The 17,731-nt window shown below is 40.3% G+C and overlaps 1 protein-coding gene across 6 annotated transcripts in view; it reads right to left on the bottom strand.

Annotated features, from left to right (window-relative positions):
* The window catches only part of LOC140191759 (R3H domain-containing protein 2), a 274,246-nt gene that overhangs the window by 137,698 nt on the left and 118,817 nt on the right, over positions 1-17,731 (bottom strand). For 5 of the 6 annotated variants that reach the window (XM_072249472.1, XM_072249476.1, XM_072249470.1 and 2 more), the window contains 3 exons: positions 17,120-17,161; positions 16,594-16,683; positions 11,354-11,486 (listed from right to left, as the gene is read on the bottom strand). In XM_072249472.1, the coding sequence (XP_072105573.1) occupies positions 11,354-11,486; positions 16,594-16,683; positions 17,120-17,161 (265 nt within the window). Of the gene's footprint in view, positions 1-745; positions 897-11,353; positions 11,487-16,593; positions 16,684-17,119; positions 17,162-17,731 lie in introns of those variants that run through there. The other variant, XM_072249475.1, reaches the window with a different exon arrangement.

Here is a 17,731-nt window from a genome sequence, read left to right as displayed (position 1 = left end):
TGCGCTAACATAGTGCTAACTTTTGAGAAAGTATATGGTTACATTTTGCTATTCAGTTTCGTTTAACTTGCAATCAAACTTTAACTGTAAGATCAGAATTTAAAACAGCATCGCCATTACATAACTGCTTTCAGTGTGCTACCCTAATGCAAGTTCACCCCTCAATGAAACAAAATCACACTCAACTGGGATCAGAACCCCTGAAAACAAAATCCAAGCAGCAGAGTATAGATTAGAGACCAGCTTTCCCCACGGTACAAGCTTCCAATCTTAGGTACTCCATCCACAATACACTGCCTTTATGTAGTCATTTTAACATTAAAAAAATCCCCAAGGTGCTACACAAAGGCCTAATCAGAAAGAAGATACTTGGAGGACCAAAAAAAAAACTCATTCAAAATCATTTTTAAAAGAAGAGAAAGGGGGAATTGCAGAACTTGGTGTTTGCTCCTGGGATAGAGGAGGGCATCAAGATACTCCGTGTTTCATCAAGAAAGTACAAGTACATTTTGGTACACAGTACTTAATGCACCTCAGATATTTACAAACGTTTGTACATTTACTGCACTTTGAGTTACATGGTAATTGTTTATTAAAATCATATTAACAAAATAATTTGTTTTAATTTTGATAGTGAAAGAGAACACTTTTCAACAATTAAAAACTGATTAAATCCGGTAGAAGATTATCAGCCCATGAAAACATTTCAGCATCATGTCAGACCTCATCTTAAGTGCCTCCTCACCATTAACATCTTCAAGAAGGCGACATCCATCATTAAGGACCCTCAGCATCCCAGGACATGCTCTCTTCTCATTGTTACCATCAGAGAGGTGGCACAGGAGCCTGAAGACCCACACTCAACATTTTGGGAATAGCTTCTTCCCCTCCGCCATCAGGTTTCTGAACTGTCCACAAACACTGCCTCATTTTTTGCTCTTTTGAATAACATTTTTTAAATACAATCTCTTATTATAACTTACGGTAATTTTTAAAATTATTGCATTGTACTGCTGCTGCAAAACAAAAAATTTCATGACATACGTAAGTGATAATAAACCTGATTCTACTACTAGTTCTTAAACAGCTCACCATCATTCAGGGAAATCATATGCATGGCCCTGCTTCCTAATACTCTGTAATACAGCAAGACAATAAAGGCCTTTATAGTAAATAGAATGAAAAGCATTCTGATTATTGATTTTAATATTCCAGCAGCTTGGCACAGTATACACTGTGCTTCTAAAAGTAAAACAAGACACTAAAGAGTAACAAGATGTCTGGTTGGATTTGTGGGCTGTATGCAATTAACTGCCCTAATGATTGGATAGAGCTGGGCAAAGAGCATTTTACCTCCAAGTCCTCAAAATGGAAACCAACAAGTTAACAAAAATAAGTCGTCTCCTGCTTTTGATGATAAAGCAGTTGTTGAAATCGGTAACATGGAGCATTTCATTCCATAGAATAAGTGACAGACACAAATGCCAATGGAGTAAAGGAAGTAGGAAAACAGAACCTAGTCCAAGGAATAAAGACATTTGAATGTTTGGGATGCGGGAGGTTTGAGGTGAAGGATTATAGATAGGAATGGTGACTAAACTACGTTTGTATGATGCCGGTTTAGCATGATGTAGCATGGGATAAAGTCAAGGGATTAATTTTGCATAAACTAAGGTTTACAAAGATGTGCAGATTGGGACAATGGACAAGTGAACATTGGAATAAGTAGTCTTGCGGGGACAAAGCGCAAGGGCTGAAGTAGAGTGAGTTATAAAGCTAAGATCACGGTCAGCTAATATTAGTCCAACAACGGTCAGCTGTCTCACAGCTCCAGAGACTTGGGCCCTATCTGTGTGGAGTTTGCATGTTCTCCCTGTGAATACATGGGTTTCCTCCTAGGTGCTCTGGCTTCCTCCCATATCCCAAAGACGTGTGGGTTGCTTGGTTAATTCCCTTGTGTTAAATGCTCAAGTAATGGTTGGCAGTAGAATTTGTGGGGGGGGGGGAGAATGGGGTGAAATTAATAGAAGGCAGGGAGAGTAAAGTGAGGTTAGTGTAGGATTACTGTAAATGGAATGCGACAGTTGGTGTGGACTCTGTAGACCAAAGGGCCCATTTCAATGCTGTGTAACTCTATGACCCAGTTACCTTTTACTTGTCAAAAAGGCTTCTCCAAAGGACATTTTATGTACCTAGGAAGCTCATAAAGAATTTTTTTTCTAAATTTTTCTACAGAGAATATGAAGTATTAAAAGAAAATTCCAAAAATCTGAACAAACCTTATGCTAGAGCTTATTTGAATTTCAATGACTTAATCAGGAACCTAAAACTTTGCCTTAAAGATGTGCTTTACAACACACTTTGTTATTTGCATCTCTTTCCTTTCACTATATGCAGATCTACACAATTTTACTTATTTATAACACTGCGTAACTTCCAGTAAATTTAATCGTGCCCTTAGATTAACACCTTTAACATCACTGCATGGAAACTTTCCCTGAATCATTGATGTCATCTTTTATTGGTTTTTGACTGGATTTCAAAACTTCCTTGTTGAGACAAAAATCCAACAAATGATCAAATTTTTGAGATGATCAAAAATCCAAGTCAAATTATAGAGTGCTCTAGTCAGACCTCACTTTGATTTTTCAGTATGGTGCTGATTGTCACAAAGTCTTAGCATTCATTTTAATGAAAGCAGCTTGATTCCCCACCACTTAGTGGGCATGTAATTTGCAGAGGCAGTATTGGTGATCAAACTGAAGCATCTTGAAATTCTAATGCTTTTGGTGCCTAAATGATACAGCAGTTAATTGTCCCATATCATTTGACTGACTTTATACTAGACAGCTACTGGTGCAGAGGAAACTTAATGCACTTTAGTAATTTACATTTATAACACTTTTGTCAATTATATTGTAATTGTTTATTAAAATCATATTAGCAGAGTGTGTGGAACTTTTATCCTGACATTTGAAGACAAAAACCATCCTGACTTGATGGCATTGCGTTACGTAGTGTATATAGCAATCCCTAGAATTATTATAAAAGCAGCTAGTTAAGCCAAACAGATCAAAACAAGTATAATGCCAGAGTCGAAGATGTGAATAATGCCACTGTTTGTTCCTATTGCTAAATGTCATCAACTTCTTTTGTAAATAACCTTAGATTTGGAAAATGTTATTTTTTAATTGATCTACACTTAAAAGTATTTATTCAATCTTTGGAAAAATACTTGGGGAAAAAGTAAAAAAAAGTTGAATGAATTTTCGCTCCAAGTCTAGGAAATGCACAAAATGTTTTTTTTCCCCCCCTTTGAAAATCCTAGCCTCTGATTGAGGATTCTTCACGTGCAGGTGATTCATAGTGAGCACAGCTATTTCTCCCTGAAATAAATAGTACAATCAAGATTCCAAAACCAACAACTTAAAAAATCCCATTAAATGCAAACAGATAATAAAGACGCTGCTACTATATTCTCAAACAACATAGGTGCTTCACCTATTTTAAGACATGGATATTTTAATAGGTAGGACTCCATTTTTATTCTTTCTTCCCCTGAAGGCACTAATTTGTTCTGCAGGAGTGAAAGTCACACACAATTCATTCAATTGGCCCAACAAACAATCTGCTGGAGGAACCCGGCAGGCCAAGCAGCATCTGTGGGAAACAATACCTCAGGACCAAGGGTGGAGGGGAAAGATTCAGTCTGGATGCAGGATTTCCTCACCCCCCCCCACCCCACCACAGACGCTGTTCGATCCATGGAGTTCGTCCAGCAGACTAGTTGCTGCTGCAGACCCAAGCACGTGTAGCCTCGTGTCCTATTCAACTGGCCATTCATTGCAATATCTTGGGAAAAATCTGACCATTTAAACCACTGTCCAAGCAAATGATTTTCTACTGGAATGGAATTTTGGTAAATAAGAAATGCGAACTGCAGCACATTTGCACATAAAACCATAAGACACAGGAGTAGAATTAGGCCATCTGACCCACCAAGTCTGTTCTGCCATTCAATCATGGCTAATCCTTTATTCCATCTCCTCCTCAACCCCAGTTCCTGGCCTTCTCCCCGTAACCTTTGATGCCGTGTCCTATCAAGAACCCATCAATCTCTGCCTTAAATACACCCAATGACCTGGCCTCCATAGCTGCATGTGGCAACAAATTCCACAAATTCACCACCCTTTGGCTAAAGAAATTTCTCCACATCTGTTTTGAAAGGATGCCCCTCTATCGTGAGGCTGCACCCTCTTGACCTAGACTACTCTCCCACCATCAGAAACATCCTTCCATATTTACTCTGTCTAGGCCTTTCAACATTCGAAAGGCTTCAATGATATCCCCCCCCCCCCCCCCATCCTTCTGAATTCCAGCGAGTACAGACCCAGAGCCATTAAACATTCCTTGTATGATAATTCTCTCATTCCTAGAATCATCCTTGTGAACCTCCTCTGGACCCTCTCCAATGCCACCACATCTGTTCTAAGATGAGGGGCCCAAGACTGTTCACAATACTCAAGGTAAGGCCCCACCAATGCCCTATAAAGCCTCAGCATTGCATCCTTGCTCTTGTATTCTAGACATCTTGAAATGAATGCTAGCATGGCATTTGCCTTCCTCACCACTGACTCTACCTGCAAGTTAACCTTCAGGGTGTTCTGCACAAGGACTCCCAAGTCCCTTTGCGTCTCAGATTCCTGGATTTTCTCCCCATTTAGAAAATAGTCCGCACATTTATTTCTACTACCAAAGTGCATGATTATGCATTTTCCAACACTGTATTTCATTTGCCACATTCTTGCCCATTCTGTTAATCTAAGTCCTTCTTAGTCCTACCTGTTTCCTCAACACTACCTGCCCCTCCACCAATCTTCATATCACCTGCAAACTTGGCAACAAAGCCATCTATTCCATCATCTAAATCATTTATATACAGAATAAAAAGAAGTGGTCCCAATGCCAACCCCTGCGGAACACCACTATTCACTGGCAGCGAACCAGAAAAGGATCCTTTTATTCCCACTTGCCTCCTACCAATCAGCCAATGCTCTAACCATGTTAGTAACTTTCCTGTAATACCATTGGCTCTTAACTTGGTAAGCAGCCTTATGTGTGGTACCCTGTCAAAGGCCTCCTGAAAGCCCAAATATATGACATCCACTGCATCCCCTTTATCTATCCTACTTGTAATCTCTTCAAAGAATTTCAACAGGTTCGTCAGGCAGGATTATCCCTGAAGGAAACCATGCTGACTTTGTACTAACTTGTCCTGTGTCACCAAGTATTCCATCACCTCATCCTTTAACAATTGACTCTAACATCTTCCCAACCACTGAGGTCAGGCTAACTTTCTACTGCCTTCCTCCTTTCTTAAAGAATGGAGTGACATTTGCAATATTCCAGTCCTCTGGCACCATGCCAGAGTCCAATGATTTTTGAAAGATCATTTCTAATGCCACCACAATCTCTAACGATACCTCTTTCAGAACCACAGGGTGCAGTTCATCTGGTCCGGGTGACTTATGTACCTTTAGGTCTTTCAACTTTTTGAGCACATTCTCTCTTGTAACAGTAACTGCGCCCACTTCTCTTCCTTCACACACTACAACAACAGGCATAATGCATGTGTCTTCCACAGTGAAGACCGAAGCAAAATACTCATTTAGTTCAGCAGCCATCTCCTTGTCCCCCGCTATTATTTCTCGTGCTTCATTTTCTAGTGGTCCTATATCCACTCTCATTTATCTTTTATTTTTAAATATACTTGAAAAAACTTTTACTATCCACTTGGATCTTATTTGCTAGCTTGCTTGCATATTTCATCTTTTCCCTTCTAATGATTCTTTTAGTTGCTCTCTGTAGGTTTTTAAAAACTTCCCAATCCTTTATCTTCCCACTAATTTTTGCTTTGTTGTATGCCCATTCCTAGCCCGGTGATGTCACATACTAGTACTAGCTATACCACCCTAGCTGATTACAGCTAACTCAGTCCAGACCAGGATCTGAACCCTGTTTCAATATGCTATTCTAAGAATTGCCCACCAATACAATGCAGAAGCCCTGATTCACTAATCCAAGCTGGGCACTGGGTAAAATAATATGCAAAAATGCATACCAGAAACACACATTTGAATTTAGTATAACTAGCTGCCTTTATGGGCACAGAAAATAATAATGGCCTATTGTTGTCACAAGGATAGGTGTAGGCACATTTTTCAAAGTAGTAGATATGTTACCCTGTATTTTAACTGTACTAAAGCAGACCTAAGCAGAAACATGGCAGGAAAGGTTGAGAAGTGTTCAATTTATACTGATGAGTACAATGTAATTAGGAATCAGAATTATTTCCTTAGAACCACCTCTCAACTGCAGCAAACACCTAGTGTTCTGGAAAAGAAAGGAAAATTGCCTTTTAAACTCACAGGGAGCATAGGCCATCAACATTTTGCTGTTGATGTTTCTGGAGCAAGCAATTTCTTTTTTATGAGGTCGAGTTGCTAGCTCGACGCTCAACCCAGCACGGATGGAAAGCGTGTCTGGGGTGCCGGCTGGGTTCGGACCTGGGAGCCTTCGCTCCGAAGTCCAGCGCCACCAGCCGGCCACCTAGTGTTCTAACCTGTACCAATTCCGAGGACTTTCAACCAACCCAATCCAGTTGGACTATAGTGTTGGATTACACAATAATTATCTTCTGTGCAGCTTAATAATTTATGGTTGTTAGCACTTTATATACAACTTACATACATATAACTGTTAAATATGTCTCCTAGTGGAGACATTATGTATATGCAATTGTTCAGTTGTGTTCCCGCAGTGACAGTTTTTTTTGCATGATTCTGGAAGTTTCTTAGTTCCGCATTATCTGAAGGGGGGATATCTGACTGGTTGACTCTTACCTGTACATTTGAATGGAATGTTTCTTATCCATGTGGGATAAGGAGGGTGAAACACATTGGCTCACCATCTTTATTCTTTTCCTTCCTTTCCTCTTAAACTCCTGCTACTGTCCATTTCCAGTTTTATGCCTCTTTCTTGACTTCCAAAAGAACATTGGATTAAAAACATCAAATCCATCAATTTTTGGTGTAGAATGGTTGTGAAGACTTGACTCAGAAGAATCCCAGATAAGTGGAAATTTTATAGCGTGCATGCAAAAGATACAAGAGCTTCCTCAATTCCAAATTGTCTGAGAGAATTGACTTATTTTGGCTTAGATACGCCATATGGTGGAAGTAGGAGAAAGGAAACTACTAGTTGCTATCTTGAAAAAAAAATGTGTAAAAATCAAGATGAGCACTGAACTTAATATCATGCTTGGTTGTACAAGTCAATGGGGTACAGGAAAATATTTTGGTTGCAGGTCAATCTCTGAAATTTTGGCTGCACAGCAATCTGTGGTTGTGCAATCTATTGGTTGCAACTTATTAATACTTCAGTAACCTATCAATTACAATCTATTAATATTTCGAGAACGCAGTGAATATAATAAAATGTACAATTACAACAATGGCCAAGATCATGAAACCGAGCTCTTACCTGAATAAAATCTCTCAATTTGATAAAATTAATGAAAAAATTCAAATGAATAATACTAACGTTAAGTTTAATTAGAAGACACGTACTAAGATCCAGAGAATGCCAGAGGGAAAGGAAAAACCTAGAATGTGAGAGTTAAAGATAAGAACATGCAGTCAGCTTGAGAATCACATTTGTGAGTTAACTGAGCAAATGAGAAAGTTAACGGGGTGAGTAAAGGTGTTTACTGATAAGATTGGGAAAGAAAAGTGAACCTTGCAATAAACTCAAAGTACATTATACGGAGCTTCAGAGCAGACTGAAGCAAAAACTAAATGCTGAGCAAGGACTTCCAGGAGGTGGTTCTGCCAATGTCGCTTCCAGCGATGCTTCTCCTTGAGCAACACCCCCTACATCAGACAGTCTTCCGAGACAGTGACACCATCCAAACTCTTGAGGAATTACAGAATGGATATGACATGGATACTACAGCAGCCTCTAGCAACTCATGTGAAGATGACAATGGTGAAACAATAAGACTGGCAGCTATGTCACAGCTGGCTCCAACAAAGACCAAAGGAGATGGAATTCATGAAAGGAGACTGACAGTGGATTACCCGGTTGCTGATCAATATACTGAAAAGTTAACCCCTCTAGTGGTAGATCCATCAACTATTACCCAAACTCAGTCTGCTGAAAGGCAGGAAGTGCTTAGACACCCTGACTCTTGTTGGGGGGGGGGGGGGGAGCGGAATTTGAATGGCAGGATAAGCCATTGTTTCTGAAACTGAAGTGCTGGCATCAGGAAGCATAGCTCCTGGTACCTTTGTGCAACAGGCAGAACTGAAAGCTCTGGTTGAAGCCTGTAAGTTGTCAGAAGGCCAACTAGCACAAGAATTCATGGATGTCATACAATTGCCATCAGAAGTTGCTGCATTAAAATGCAAATGTCACGCAATAGTGAGGGGTGACCTCAATGGTGAAAGGCCTTGATAGAGGGGATGTGGAGAAGATGTTTTCTTTGGTGGGAGAGTCTAAGAACAGAGGACCTAGCCTCAGGATAGAATGGTGTCCTTTTAAAATGGAAATGAGGAGGAATTTCTTTAGCCAGAGAGTGCTGAATCTGTGGAATTCTTTGCCACAGAGGCAGCTAGCTGTGGAGGCCAAGTCTTTAAGCACATTATATTTAAGGCAGTGGTTGATAGATTCTTGATTGGTCAGGGCATGAAGAGATACGGGGAGAAGGCAAGAGATTGAGGCTGAGAAGAAAACTGGATCAGCCATGATGAAATGGCGGAGCAAACTCGATGGGCCAAAAGGCCTGATTCTGCCCCTATTTCTTATGGTCTTAATAAGAAGCAGTAAAAACTAAAAAGGTCAAAGAATTGGAAGTACCACCGAGAACATATGTAGTGAACCTGACAATTGAAATTATGGAAACAAAGTCAAGCTCTGTATCACAGAAGAACATACAAGATATTTGAGATATACAAGCTCAATACCTCAACCAGGAATGAGAATGTTCGGAGATTAGACAGTGATGGAGCATGGAGATATGGTACGAGCCATACATAGGCCAATTGCTTCTTCATCTGGCACAGCAGATACACTCCACAGGACACAATGGAGTGGAAAATATGATCAATAGATTCTTCTAGTAGTGGAGGAATCCAAAGCTCAGGGCACAAGCTCAATAAACGTTCGACAGATGCATGACATGCCAGAAAACAAAATATTGAAGCAGCAGGAAAGCTACCATGATTAAGTTTCCTGCCCCATCTGGTCCATTTTTACACTTACAAGTGGGCTACATTTCTTCACCAAAGTGTCAAGGATACTCAGGCGTACAGGTAATAATGGACATGTTTTCAAGACGGGTGGAAGCTATTCCAGCAAAGAAAGCCACTGCCACACATACAGCAAAAACTCTGATCAAGGACTATATTCCTAAATGGGTATTGTCATGTCACATCGACTCTGACCAAGGAACACATTTCACTGAGAGTGCTTGTTAGGAATGATGTCGATGAATGAACATTGAATGGCCTTTTTAATGTCCACATCATCCAGAGTCATCGTGACAAGTCAAACAAATAAATGAATGGAATAATCAAAGAATGACTATGTTTCACGAAGGCTTTACCATGGCTTACAGCTCTTCTTATGGTCTTATGCATCATCAGAGCAACCCCAAACAAGAAAACTAAACTAAGTCCATTTGAGGTAGTAACAGGGCGCCAGGAGCTCTCAATCTCAGAGAGGCTGATATACACATTATGGCAGACAAGTTTAGTCAACTATGATGTGAAATTAACCCAAGCTGTATAGTCTACTTCTCAACAAGTTTCTGCCACTTGGAGTGACCCAGGAGGACACACCCTGATTCCTGATGAACCAGTCCTAATTTAGAATCCACACAAGAAACCACTGGGAGCTCGATGGGAAGGTCCTTATCAAGTGCTATTATTAACCAACTGTGGTGAAAGTACAAAGTAAATTAACTGGATACATACCCACAATTGCAAGCAAGCTCAAGTGGTACCACTGTGGTTAATGTGCTAGTAACCTCTGACCCAGTGCCTATGCTGCTGGGCTGCAGTGAACAAATCATCAAACAGCTAGAAGACTTCAAGTAAAGTTGACAACTACTAAACATTATGAAGACTATTCTGATATTAGTGGCTGTTATATTTTTGTCAATTTTCCCTACTTACAATGAGTACTAATATTAGTCCAGATATTCTTCATCATAATTTATACATTTTTACTTGTATTAATATAGTTCATAATCATGTAAGTGTGCCTACTAATCTGCCCAATGATGACATAATCATATGAATACCTTGAAGAAGATACACCCTTTTGATATTTCCATAACTTTAGCTTTTGATTATTTTATACTTAACATAGATACAAGTTTTTCTGCCTCTGAACTTTCAGATGTAATGATTCTAAATGTGAGATTTAGAATGAAAGGGGGAAAATGTTGGATTAGACAGTATAATTGTTATTTTCTGTGCATCTTAACAATTTATGCCTGCTAGCATTTTACATAACTACCTATATACATATAACTGTTTAGTATGTCTCCTAGTGGTCGGAGTATGCATACGCAATTTTTGGTGTGTCCCCTAGTGGTTACAGTTCTTTGCATGATTCCGGAAGCATCTTGGTATCGGATTTATTTGAATAGGGTCTATGTGATTGCCTTCACTCTTATCTGATTGGTTAACTCTTATCTGAATTGAATGTTCCTTATCTATGGTATAAAGAGGGCGGAACACATTGGCCCACCATCTTTATTCTTTCCCTTCCTTCCCTTTTTGCTCTTAGACTCCTATTACTGTCTGTTTCCAATTTCCTTTGTTCTATTAGTGTTAAATAAAATGATCATGAAGCAACAAGTTTTATGCCTCTTTCTTGACTTTCGAAAGAACACTGGATTTAAAACACCAGAATCCAACAATAGAGAATGCAGGTAAACTTGTATTCTTAACTAGACCTCTACACCTTGTGTATGCACCAAGATAAAGGAAGCAGATTACAGCAATGCTAGATTCCATTCTAATGAATGTTTCTGTAACACAAAATCTGCATCAACAAAATACATCTTTTCAAAATAAATGGCACAGAATAGCACGTTACAGGATGCTGTTGTTGCAAAGTAAACTTATCCATTCATTATGTCTTTTTATGAACTGCAAATCAGGTTTTTATTCTTGCTTTTAAAGACTATTTCAAAACTCATTCTACTGAAGTTACTCAATTCCTTGCCAGATTTTACACAAAATCTACAATGACTTATTAAGCAGAAAGTTAGCTAGCTTCTGACCTCTTGATAACATTTTTCTAGGTACTTTCTCCAATTTCTCTTTCTTTTCCTTGTCTTCTTTTTCAGAGCCATCCCTTGAGGATCTTTCTTCTTCTTTATCAGAGGGGCAAGTGAACTGGAGTTGGATAACGTCCTAAAAGGTACAGTACAGGTAGAGGTCACAGTCAAATTTTACAGAGCAATGCAAACTAGGTCATAAGCAGGCAACAGTGAGATCCAATAAATCTCTCTACTAGTCATAAAACAAGAAAACCCATCCAGTCTCTCTGACCACACCTAGGTTTGATACCAGCCCTCAAAATAGCAAACACCAGGGAATATATCCGGCAGAATACTTAAACGATATAACAGAAAAAGATGACACATTGTGATCAGGATAAATACTTTTGTCTTAAAGGAGGCTTTGAGATCACCCATTGCTACATTAGTGTTACAGACCTTGAGATCCACATCTTCTGCAAAATCTTCCAAATCTATCTGAAAGATAGGGGACTCTTCATCGTGTCCTCTCTTGCAAGCAAACATCCCAAGCTTTGAGCCCTGAATCACACTTAGTTGGCCCCATTAGATAGCTATCTGATTGCATGACATCAGTTTCCTGGAAAAACCACTTTATTCTGAGTTTCGTAATGGGAAGAGTTTACTGGGTGAAGAGAGGAAGTGATTCAAGGATGTTCTCAAAGATCCCTTAAAATGCAACATCCTGACCAACTCCAAAGAAATCCTGGCTCACAAATGCTCATCGTGGAGGAGCACCCAAGCACCTCGAATCCACATGTCCAAAATACAACACAGCCCAATGTAAATGGCAAAAGGAGCACGCAACCTCACAAACTACCCGCCAGCCCATCCCATCAATCATCTCCTGCCTCCATCCCTGTTCAACATTGACCTCATCGGTCACCTCAGAAGCCACAGAACCAGAATGGAAACAAGAGATCATCAATCCTAAGGGACTATCCGAGGACGACAATTGCACATTCTCACATCCATGACAGCACATGTCCAAAAGTGACCACTGCATAATCCTTATGAAGGGAGTGTCCCTGAGTTCATCCTTTATCACACTGTATAGAATGATCAGGCACATTTGAACAGAAATGAAACACACCAGATGTGCATTCGCACTCCATCATAAACCATTAAGGGCATGGCAATAACAGCTGCAGGTACACTGTGGTCCCAGCTTGACAGAGCTACAACAAAGCATTAACATGTGCCAAGCAGCAAAAGCAGCTTGCTATAGCTAAAGTCAAACAATCCCAAAACCAATGAACCTGCAGTCCTCTCACATCAATCCACGAATGGTGGTGAACAAATAAACAGCCAGGAGAGGATAGTTTGCCAATAATTTCCCTATCCGCAGCAATGATGAAGTCCAACCCAAAGACAGAAGCATTTGCAGCTAGAATTGAAAGGTAGATAATCTACAACTGCTTCCTCCTGCGGTCCCCATCGTAGAAGCCTATCTTTATCCAATTTGATCTACTCCATGTGATATCAAGAAATGATTGAATACATCAGGAAATGGTTGAGTATACTGGACACTGCTGATGTAGGACCAGAAACTATTTGGGCAGTATGAATCTAAATATAGTTGTGCCTCTAGCCAAGTTGTCCTACTACAGCTGCAACACTGGCTTCTACCCAATAATATGGAAAATTGCCAGGTATGTTAACAAAATGCAAGGTAAATCCAGTTGGATTAAATATGTCCCAATCGTATACCCTGAATCATCAGCTAAGTGACAGAGTGTTGTTGCTGATAGTGCCATCTTGTGGCATTTATTCACTGATGCTCAGATTGGGTTCCACCACATACCACTCACTGTTCCAAGTCCTACATTGCACAAATGAAGATGGTTGTGGTACTTCGAGGTTTCTCCAGATCTAACCACTTACAGCCATGTGCCAAGCAATGCTCATCTCTAACAAGAGTCTAACCACTCAAAGTTGATGTTCAATGGCATTATCATCATCCAGTACTCCATCATCAGTATTCTGGAAGCCATCACTGACCAGAACCTTAATTAGACACAGGAGAAGAGTATCTCACCATTAGTAACTCATAGCTCCCAAAAGCCTTAACAAAATTGATAGGACTCATCAAGAGTGCCACTGCCAGGATGAGTACAGCTACTACAACACCCAAAAAGCCAGGCAGTTTCGAGAAGAAAGCAGCCACCAGATTGATATACTATCCAGCACCTTAAGCATTCACTTCACTAGCTACACTGTGCAACATCCATAAAGTGCATTGCAACAACTTACAAAGGCTTCTTAGCACCTCCTGAACATATAACCTTTACCCAAAGTGCAAGGGCAACAGGCATATAGGAGCACAACCACTTGAAATCCTCTCCAGGTCATCCCAAAGTGAAACTATGTTGCTGATCATTCATCACTAGCGCAAAATACCAAAACTTCAAATCCAAGAGTCCTGCAGGAATACCTACAGCAGACAGACTACAATGCCCTAAAATGACAGCTCACAATCATATGCTTAAGGACAACAAATAGCCAACAGCATCTGCAATCTGCAACTGACCAGGTAATTAGCTGCCACTGTGTCATCAGATACCTATGGTCAACAGCAGGCCCAATACGTTTCCATATAATAGGTCACAATGTAAACATTCTCCGCAGTATACTATACTGAAGCCTCTGTGGAGGGCAACTCCCAATTAGCATGCAAGTGGAGGCACACAAGAGCATCACCAGTGGAAACCAGAAGTCTATTAACTTCGGGAGAGGGGTGGGGTGTGAGGCTTCCCCAACCGATGAAAGATGGAAATCTGGTGACCAGATTACTTGCAGCTGCAGTTAACACAATCAACAAATCTTGGCAGTTATAATGTCATGGCATATTTGGCCAGCATCAGTTTCATATGATTCATTTGATGTATAACACCCAGGAGTAACAGCAGAAAGGTGAGGTGATGTTATTTGGGGTGATTAAATAAGGACGGGACATATAATGATAGGACCCTAGAGAGTACTGAGGAACAAATGGACCTTGGTGCACAAGTGCAAAGATCTCTGAAATTGGCAGCAAAGGCAGGCAGGGTGGTTTCAATCTGCAACCCACTACCTTAGAAAGCAAAGACTCAATATTTAAGCCACCTCTGGACAAGGACAGATCTACCAAGGCATAAAAGGTTCTGAACCAAGTGTTGGTTAAATGGGTTTAGTATAGATGGGTACTTGATGGTCAGCATGGACTTAGTGGGCCAGAGGGCCTGTCTGTACATTATTACTCTATGACTGCAAGAGAAGCAATCCACACAGAGAATGACCAGATCTATCTTGCTAAATGGAAACATCAGTATCACCAAGTTGTTTTATGATTGAGAATGGTTAGCTCTTGACTGGGAGATACTCAGAACTTCCTGGTACCAAGAAATACAGTGGCTGAATGAACTTTTAAACATCTTGCTGGGGCTAGGCCTCATGTCTTGGAATTCTTTGATTAATTTTGTTGTGCATAATACAATGCATTTGATTTAGGTGTCCATGAAGCGTACAGGTTCAAATCCTAAGGCAATTGTCATAGGTTAGTAATCCAGTGTTTGTGGGAGTCAAGGCAAACATTGAGCAGAGCATCAGTACTGTTAATTAGGCTAGCACATTTAATGCAGATCTTAAAGCCTTTGGCAGAATGAGAAATCAACACCACATTGATTCCCAATATAGGGTCATTACGCTAAAGCAGTTCTTCCAAGAACTACAAATATTGAGGAGTTTTATTTTGTTTCTTTCTATTTTGTTCATGAAACATATTCAAGAAGGATAGAAACATAGAAAACCTGCAGAACAATACAGGCCCTTCAGCCCACAAAGTTGTGCCGAATATGTCCCTACCTTAGAAATTACTAGGGTTACCCATAGCCCTCAATTTTTCTAAGCTCCATGTACCCATCCAAAAGTCTCTTAAAAGACCCCATCGTATCTGCCTCCACCACTGTTGCTGGCAGCCCATTCCACACACTCACCACCCTCTGCATAAAAAACCTACCCCTGACATTTCCTCTGTACCTACACCCAAGCATCTTAAACCTGTGCCCTCTTGTGGCAGCCATTTCAGCCCTGGGAAAAAGCCTCTGACTATCCACATGATCAATGCCTCTCATCATTTTATACACCTCTATCAGCTCACCTCTCATCCTCTGTCGCTCCAAGGAGAAAAAGCCGAGTTCACGCAACCTGTTTTCATAAGGCATGCTCCCCAATCCAGGCAACATCCTTGTAAATCTCCTCTGCACCCTTTCTATGGCTTCCACATCCTTCCTGTAGTGAAGCGACCAGAACTCAGCACAGTACCCAAGTGGGGTCTGACCAGGGCCCTATATAGCTGCAACATTACCTCTCGGCTCCTAAATTCATTTCCACCATTGATGAAGGCCAATACACCATATGCCTTCTTAACCACAGAGTCAACCTGCGCAGCTGCTTTGAGCGTCCTATGGACTCTCACCCCAAGATCGCTCTGATCCTCCGCACTGCCAAGAGTCTTACCATTAATACTATATTCTGCCATCATATTTGACCTACCAAAATGAACCACCTCACACTTATCTAGGTTGAACTCCATCTGCCACTTCTCAGCCCAGTTTTGCATCCTATCAATGTCCCGCTGTAACCCCTGACAGCCCTCCACACTATCCACAACACCCCCAACCTTTGTGTCATCAGCAAATTTACTAACCCAGTAAGCTACAGGGATAAAGGGATATGGGGAGAAAATTGGAACAGGGTAGTGAACTTGGATGATCAGCTATATGATGCTGAAGGACAGGGGCAAGGGGGGGATTGTTAAATGGCCAATACCATTTTCAATTTCCTCTGTTTCTACAATCACTTGAGCAGCAAAAGAGTTAAGGCACTGGTGCCCAAAGTCACTACTGCCAAACTTCTGACAAACTGAGAAAAACAGATTTCAACCAGGAAGAAAAAACAGCAAGTTTCTGAAAATATTGAGTATGGTGCTGTGCAAAGAAAAAGAAACTTGGCTGGGCAATTGATGTACCCAAGACACCTGGCCAATATTAAAAAATTGCACATGCAATTCTTTGGGTAATGAAAAATAACCAGTCTATGGTGATTGGTTTTCCATAAAGTATCTATTTCTGAATTATGATGCATGAAAAACCTTGAGTAAATCCAATTTTACACACCATTTAATTTTAACACAATATTCAACTGCTGCCTTCTTTTCAACAAAGATTTTTTTTCAAATTTACCTGGATTTCCTGAGGTCCATCACATGTAAATGGGTGGGAAGATTCTTCACACACAGCAAGACTTCGTACCAACTTCAACTTGGAATTGGACTGGAAATAATTTTTAAAAAAAGGTATTGAAAGACCACTGTCAGTTCAGCGCAATACTGGTTTTACTAACTGATTCCATCCATAGCTCAAGGATGCCAATTTAAGTTATAACACCCCAATCAACTCCACATTAATTGCCTCATTTGACACAGATCACAAAATGAGCTGCCAATCTTGGTTTTTAAGCATGGATTTATGCAATGTACATAATCTGCTAGCCAAAGTTAAAAAGAAACCTAACATGTCACTTAAAAAGGTCAATCCGCAGTTAACTAAAATGTCATCATGCTGCTTATACCGAAACCACCAGTAATTTTTCAAAAGTAATTTCTCCGCACAATATTCCACAGCCATTGGGATTCAAAGTTATCTATTTCATCCAATAAAGGCAAGATTAAAATAGTAATTTTTCCATTTCTAACGAGAACATTCTAACCTTGGATCGCTTCCTCGAGTGCCCGTGGTTTTGCGTTCTTCGCTGCAAAGAAACCACACCAGTAGGTTAGGAAACTCAGTAATTCCACTGACAATGCCAGTCTAATTGTAGACAATGGGCATAAAAAAGCATTAGCATTCATGATAATTGTATAACAGGGGAATGTTATAAAGGAGATGTTATGGGCCACATTGGCTTGGATAAAATCAGCTGCATGGAGACCCCATCCACTTGCACTACTTTTCTGGATTGTGGAGGGATGGACAATCTGAACCAGCATCCATTAGGAATTCAGTGAGGTTCAGTTGTCATATTCTGAGATCCAGCCTCCAGAAAGCCTAGACAGTCTTTGAGTATCAAAAAATGACCAAATGCACTCACTGACTGAGATAAGATAAATGTCATAGCTGGATTTGTCAAGTTATCTGGACACATTTGGCAAGTTTTCACATTTTTGTTTTCAAGCACTTTTTTCAGTAAATATATTTGTTCCCCAGGCCAAGAACATCATAACAGCTCTGCCTCTGCGGGACAGCACTATGCAGCATTCCAATGCAAGTAGCTGTGGGTCAAAGCTATTGAGTGATACAAACTTTTTCAATTTTGTAATTT

Source organism: Mobula birostris, chromosome X (genome assembly GCF_030028105.1).
Source record: "Mobula birostris isolate sMobBir1 chromosome X, sMobBir1.hap1, whole genome shotgun sequence".
Taxonomy (NCBI): Eukaryota; Metazoa; Chordata; class Chondrichthyes; order Myliobatiformes; family Myliobatidae; genus Mobula; species Mobula birostris.
This window is presented reverse-complemented; position numbering and strand designations above follow the sequence as displayed.